The sequence below is a fragment of the Danio rerio genome, chromosome 1 (genome assembly GCF_052040795.2).
Source record: "Danio rerio strain M-AB ecotype USA chromosome 1, GRCz13ab, whole genome shotgun sequence".
NCBI classification, from domain to species: domain Eukaryota; kingdom Metazoa; phylum Chordata; class Actinopteri; order Cypriniformes; family Danionidae; genus Danio; species Danio rerio.
In genome coordinates, this window is record NC_141021.1 from 117,501 (window position 1) to 125,000 (window position 7,500).

The 7,500-nt window shown below is 44.7% G+C and overlaps 2 protein-coding genes across 5 annotated transcripts in view; both read left to right on the forward strand.

Annotated features, from left to right (window-relative positions):
• The first annotated feature begins 227 nt into the window (after positions 1–227).
• Positions 228–7,500, forward strand: part of crfa4 (cytokine receptor family, class I receptor 4) — a 30,164-nt gene continuing 22,891 nt past the window's right edge. For all 4 annotated transcript variants that reach the window (XM_087236580.1, XM_087236582.1, XM_087236581.1 and 1 more), the window contains exon 1: positions 228–397. The gene's annotated coding sequence lies outside the window, so the exon portion shown is untranslated. The remainder of the gene's footprint in view (positions 398–7,500) is intronic.
• The window catches only part of LOC147846620 (uncharacterized), a 3,087-nt gene continuing 1,517 nt past the window's right edge, over positions 5,931–7,500 (forward strand). The window contains exon 1 of the mRNA XM_087236578.2: positions 5,931–7,500. This exon is cut by the window's right edge and continues 996 nt beyond it. Within this exon, the coding sequence (XP_087092704.1) occupies positions 6,651–7,500 (850 nt within the window). The 5' untranslated portion in view covers positions 5,931–6,650.

Below are 7,500 nucleotides of genomic sequence, written 5' to 3' on the forward strand. Positions count from 1 at the left end.
GTGTGTGTGTGTGTGTGTGTGTGTGTGTGCGTGTGTGTGTGTGTGTGTGTGCGGAGTTTAATGTATCTCCAGCTTCATTTGTTTGCTTAAATTCAGCCCAAATGAACTGTTCACACACACTTCTTCAGCTGAGGAATGAGCAGATCCACTGTCATCGTGTTTACTGTCGGTTTTTTCTGAACTGCTCTCCGCCGCTCCCGCGCGTCTCCGCCTCACCGAGCGCGCGCAGAATGACGCGCATCTTCATCAGGTGGAGCGAAGCGGATCAGCAGCGCCACACACACACACACACGCACATCGAGCACCGAGCGGCAGCAACGAGAACCGGGACCGACACCAAGCGCTGCTCTTATGGTTTCTAGGAAAACCGGGAAACAATTTCAGGACCTGCGAGAAGGTGAGCCGCTGATCCGACAAACACACTCTCACACACAGACCCTGGCGAACACACACACTCACACACTCTTGTGGGCGCATATATGTGTGGTTTATGTGTGTGTTTGTCGTCTGTTGATGGTCAGTGCTGCTGTCGTGTTCTCCGCTCGTGCTCGTGTGTCTGCGTGTGTCCGCGGTGTCGCTGCTGTCAGGCGGCCGCTGCTGCTGTTATTCCTCATCATGAGGGAGACTCTGATATGACTCTTACTCTGATATTACTGTGATATTACTGTATTACTGTAATGCTCGTGTTGATCTTCAGTTTGAGTGAAGCGGGTATTTTCGCTCATTTCCCTGATTCTGGGCTGTCGGTGTGTTTATAATCGGTGATAATGTCGATCAGTCTCGCTGTGGAAAGTTGCGTGAAGTTCTCCTGAAGCCGACATGACGCTGTTACGCGCTGATCTGCTCCAACACGCGCGCGCGCGCTGACCTCATTCATCTACAGCCGTGAAATAACACCATCACTGAGGATTTATCTGTCGGTGATTGATCTTTGATTAATGTGTGTGTGTGTGTGTGTGTGTGTACAGTTGATGCACAGAAAGAGAATAACCATCATCATCACACACACTATAAATCTTCTAGAATAAAGCATGAGAAGTGTGTGTGTGTGTGTGAGTGATAGAGAGTATAGAGAGTAGTTTGTGTGGTTGAGTTTATTTATATATATATATATATATATATATATATATAATGTGTGCGTGTTTGAGAGAGAAAGTGTGTGTGTGTGTGTGTGAATAAGTTGTTGTGCTAATTGAATCTGCATCTCTGTCGGCCTGAGGCTCAATGCTCTGCATCCACTTTCTCAAAAACAACAGGACACACACACACACACACACACACACACACACACACTGCAATGATGTTAATCATCAGCACCAGGAACTCTGAGGAACTGAAGGGTTCTAAACACACATGAGTTTGTGTGAGCAAGATAACAAAACAATCCCCAACACACACACACACACACGCACACACACACACACACACACACACCTCTCCGTGCTTATGCATAACTCTCTGCTCGGCTGACCGAGTTTTAAAAGTTCAAAATCCAAATCATTTCCATATTTTCTTGTTTTCCTGACCTCCTTCACTGCGGTGTGTGTGTGTGTGTGTGTGCGTGTGTGTGTGTGTGTGTGTGTGTGTGTTTAATTCATCTGTGTGTTTCTATAGTGCGTTTACAATGTGTAAAGCAGCTTAACATAATAGTAAAGTCCAGATGTCCGAGCTGAAGTTATGGTGTGATTCTGCTGTTTCAGTGTGTGCGCGTACGTGTGTGTGTGCGCGTGCGTGTGTGTGTGTGTGTGATGTCAGTGTCAGTCTCCTGCATCTGTTCTTCATGTGGATGTTCAGATGTTGTGTAAACACAGTCAGTAGTGCTGCTGAGATGCTGAGAGAGCTCCTATTCTCCTGCTCGTGTTCAGACCGGTGTGTGTGTGTGTGTGTGTGTGTGTGTGTCTGCTGAACACTAATGAACATGAACACACTGGAATGCACACTAACACAGCATTTATTAGATTGATGATCAGAATATCTGCTGCTGCTGTGACTCGGGTTCTGTCTGTCAGATCACTGCATTTCCAAGAGCAGCAGAAAATCCATTTAATGTACATCCATGAAGAGAGCAGATCCATTCCGGCCCGCGCAGCCTCTCCTATGATTATATAACATATTTAAAGTCACAGAATTACTAATTATTAGTGATGTTATCTGTCCTTTATTTCCAGAACCCAACAGAGCAGATTTCTTCAACACATTTAACAGCTGATGTGTGTCTCTTCTCCATGATGACCGCTCATAATGCTAGACCAGACATCCTTCAGGACACTAGTGTTCACATTTAAAGGCTTCACTGGGGTAATTAGGGTATAGTCAGGGTAATTAGGGTATAGTCAGGGTAATTAGGGTATAGTCAGGGTAATTAGGGTATAATCAGGGTAATTAGGGTATAGTCAGGGTAATTAGGGTATAGTCAGGGTAATTAGGGTATAGTCAGGGTAATTAGGGTATAGTCAGGGTAATTAGGGTATAGTCAGGGTAATTAGGGTATAGTTAGGGTAATTAGGGTATAGTCAGGGTAATTAGGGTATAGTCAGGGTAATTAGGGTATAGTCAGGGTAATTAGGGTATAGTCAGGGTAATTAGGCAAGTCATTGGGCATCTGCTGTTACTTAATAATATTTGCTCGGGTTGTATATTTCTGACTTTATTTCGAGTTTCAGGGTAAATGTGTGATGAGAATTCCTCACAGATGCGGTAATGAGTGATGACGTGTCTGATATAGGAGGGAAATGGCCAGATAACATGTGAGCTGGACAGATGGCAGTTTCCTGTTGATGCTGTTCCTCTGTCTGCATCTGCATGATGCTGCGTTACACTGCACACTGAGGAATCATGGGAAAGTATTGCAGTAAACGCTGGATTTGAGCACAGCATGAAATAACACACTTTCATTTTCCCCATAACACCTCTGTGGTCATATCGCACGGCTCCACACATCCACACATCCACACATCTCATCTGCTGTGTTCATTCTCACAGCCGGTTCTGATCTAGTTCCAGTCATATTTTATCTCCTGAATCATTTTATTTGTAGTCGGCTAAAGATACTCCAGATTTAGTTGACTAAACTAGATGTGCTGTAATGTCGTGTGATCTGACTGAAATATTGTACACATGTTCAAATTATACAAAATAATCGAGTGTAACATTATATAAACCATTCAAATATGGAAAATAAAGTTTCTGTAGAAGACCAAGAATGAGATCTGCAGCTTGTGTTTATGTCATAATCGCCGGCAGTCGCTCCACATGTAGGAGCAGTGTTGACTGTGTAGGGTTTATGACATCTGATAGCCTAAAGTCAGCCGGAGTCTGCTCTGCAGTGTGGAGCTCCACTGCTGTGTGTTTGCTGTTTGTGGGCCGCTGTTGTGTGTGGAGGATTGAGGAGTGTTCAGGTGTGTTTTCTGTATCCTCGGTGTGATCCTGACACACACACACACACACACACACACACGTGCTGCTGTGCTGATGCAGTAGTGCAGGGATCAGTCTAATGTCCAGCTGAAGTCTCAGTGAAGCAGAAAGCAGTGGAGCGTGTGCAGGAGCGCCTGAGCTGATTCCAGCAGCCGTTAGCTGAAACACACCCGCTCTGGAGCCGCAGACGGGTTAGAACATGATGATGTGGTAGACCTGTGTGTGTGTGTGTGTGTGTTTGTGTGTGTTTGACATTGACATGGAGGATCATTCACACGCATGTGTTTACAGTAAACACACTACTGGCCACAATCACTGAGAGAGCAAACATCAGAATATACACAGCGCTTCCGTCCAGACATCAAACACAACTCGTCAGAGCGGGGACGCGTCTTTATTTTGGCTTCTACTGTTCGTTACCTTCAGGACGTCTTCAGCTTTTACTCATTGATTAGAGATAAAGCTGTGTATTATAAAGGATACACACACACACACACACACACACACACACACACACACACACACACACACACACACAGCAGTGTTCATGTTTCAGGTATAGGGTCTGTGCTGCCATGGAAACGGTCAGTGGGTCTCAGCATCATGGATATTTGATTGACAGCGATGGTTGATGAAGATCCTTTAAAGAGACAGTTCACCCTCAAATGAAGACTTCAGGAGCAGTGAGCACTCTAGATGTTAGGGTTAGTGTGAACACTCGGACACACTCAGAGTCAGCAGATGAGGAAGTCTCTCTGTTCCTGCAGGCTGAGCTGAGTCTGGAAGTGTGTGTGCTCGTCTGCTTCATCCACACGGTGTGTCTGCATGGAGCTGAAGCTGTCAGGGTTTGAGACCTGCCTCTCCATGGGGAAACCACAGATGTTTCCTTTATAACCAAGACAACGTTAAGACAATGATATAGTTTATAATTAAGAGAAATTTGCATAATGAGTGACTGCATACAGCTACAGCTGATCAGGGATGGGGGATATACTGTATTATGGGCTGTAAAATAGGGGACTTTTACAGATATAACAGCATACAGTACTCCGTCTCTTGCTTTATTAATAACTATTGACTTATTTCATTTATTATCGGTTTATTATTGATTATGATTATTGTTTTTATTTATAGTATATTTTATAATGATAGATTAATATTATTATATCGCTTATTCTTTATATTATATTTAGATTATTATGTGATGTTGGTGTGGAGCAGGTTCACTATCAGGATATACTGAATGACTGAATGTCCTGCAGCTGGAGATCTGACTCTGGAAGCTGAACTCCTTCAGTTCATCAGCTGTACAGGACAGTAGAGCCGCGTCTGCTGCTGCTGCATCACTCACATACTCGAGAAATAAACCTTGACGAGGGCGACACGGTGGCGCAGTGGGTAGCGCTGTCACCTCACAGCAAGAAGGTCACTGGCTCAAGTCTCAGCTGGGTCAGTTGGTGTTTCTGTGTGGAGTTTGCATGTTCTCCCCGTGTTGGTGTGGGTTTCCTCTGGGTGCTCCGGTTTCCCCCACAGTCCAAAGACATGCGCTATAGGGGAACTGATCAACTACACTGGCCGTAGTGTATGAGTGTAGTTCTGGGTTGTGTTTGGCGGTTCATTCTGTTGTGGCGACACCTGATGAATAAAGGGACTAAGCCAAAGGAAGATGAATGAATGATGACCTGCTCCTGATTGGAGGAGAGAGGTCAGGTGACCATGTGGACAGGTGATTGTGTCCGCTGGGTCCCGCTGGAGCCGCTGAACTTTCCCTCCGGCTGTTTCTGATGTCTTCATTAACCATCGTCCAATTACAGCTGCGCTGCGTCCTCTGAGACTGTAAAGGTCACACTGTTTTCCTCCTGTGCGTGTGCACGTGTGTGTGTGTGTGTGTGTGTACATATGTGTGTGTGTGAGAGAGTTTTTGCATGTGTGTGTGTAAGTATGTCTGTGTGTGTGTGTGTGTGTTTAGTATGGTTCAGTAGTCTCCGCTGACCCAGCTGTAAGTGCGTGTGTGTGTGTGTGTGTGTGTGTGTGTGTGTGTGTGCGCGCTGCTGTCTCCGCTCGCCTCAGTGGACAGGGAGCGGTGTTGAAAGCTATTATTGATTTGCTGGCCTGTTTCTGCATGACAGAATAACCCAAACTCCTGATGAACACACAGCGGCAGCAGCGCTGATCAGAGATGGAGAACTGACCGCTCCCTTCATCATAGTGTGCACTAACAAGGGCCCCTAAAGAGTATGTTTACAGTCAGCCAAGCTTTTCTCCTAATGAAGCGCGTCTGATGGTACGGTTCTCCAGGAACTAAGACTGCGCTGTGGGGACTCAGGAACTCAGAGCTCAGGTCAGATTCAAGAGTTGAGTTCTGGGTTAATCTGAGCGCCGGATCTGCTGCTGTTCCTGTGTTTTAGACACGACACTGATTTACAGCATTATCTTTACATGACGCGAGTTCTCCAGCCAAATCTGACCGTAATCTCACCGTCACAGAGCAGAGGCTGAAACACAACTGTGTGTGTGTGTGTGTGTGTGAGTGTGTGAGTGTGTGTGTGCGTGTGTGTGTGTGTGTGTGTGTGAACAGTGGAGTAATGTCTTTGATTGTGTAATAATGTTGATTAAGTGTGAGTGATGGTGTTTGTGAGCTGCAGAATGACTGCTTCACTGATCTCGCATCAGCACTCTGTTGTTTATGGTGAGAGGACTCATGAGTGTGCAGAACTCAGCCAATGAGAATCAGCACTGAAAGCCTCTGATTGGCTGCTGCGTTCCCTACTTGAACGGAGACGCGTGTGATTGGACAGAGAGCTCAGCGCTCGAACACCGCTGGGGAAATCTAATGTAGATCTGAACGTAAAGCAGAGAAATCTTCATTGACTTCACATTACCTGCCCGTCTCTCTAACTGAGCTTCCTGATCTTCAGGTTCACACACGTTCAACACCTCTCAGCCTCACAGAGCTTCCCCATTACCACAAAGAGTGAAACATTGCCTGCTCTTCTGTCCTCGTGCTGTAGTGATGGGGACCGGAAGATCTGGTGTGTGTGAGTGTGTGCGAGTGTGTGTGAGTAAATCTGGTCTGACGGGTTTGAGTCTCATTCTCAGGTTATGCTGAATTTCCAGAACGGCCCAGCCTGTTAGTGATCTGCTGTAATATGATCTGCTGTGAGGATCTACTTATTCCGTGATCTCACACATACAGCCGTCTTTAACAACACACACTACACACACACACACTAATGTCACTTCTGCTAGAGAACAGGCTACTGTCTGACACCAAAACACTACCCCGTAACATCAACACACTACAATACAACATCATCACACTGCAATACAACATCAACACACTACAATACAACATCAACACACTACAATACAACATCATCACACTGCAATACAACATCAACACACTACAATACAACATCAACACACTACAGTACAACATCAACACACTACAATACAACATCAACACACTACAGTACAACATCAACACACTACAATACAACATCAACACACTACAATACAACATCAACACACTACAGTACAACATCAACACACTACAATACAACATCAACACACTACAATACAACATCAACACACTACAGTACAACATCAACACACTACAATACAACATCAACACACTACAATACAACATCAACACACTACAGTACAACATCAACACACTACAATACAACATCAACACACTACAGTACAACATCAACACACTACAGTACAACATCAACACACTACAATACAACATCATCACACTACAGTACAACATCAACACACTACAATACAACATCAACACACTACAGTACAACATCAACACACTACAGTACAACATCAACACACTACAATACAACATCAACACACTACAATACAACATCATCACACTACAGTACAACATCAACACACTACAATACAACATCAACACACTACAGTACAACATCAACACACTACAGTACAACATCAACACACTACAATACAACATCAACACACTACAATACAACATCAACACACTACAGTACAACATCAACACACTACAATACAACATCAACACACTACAATACAACATCAACACACTACAGT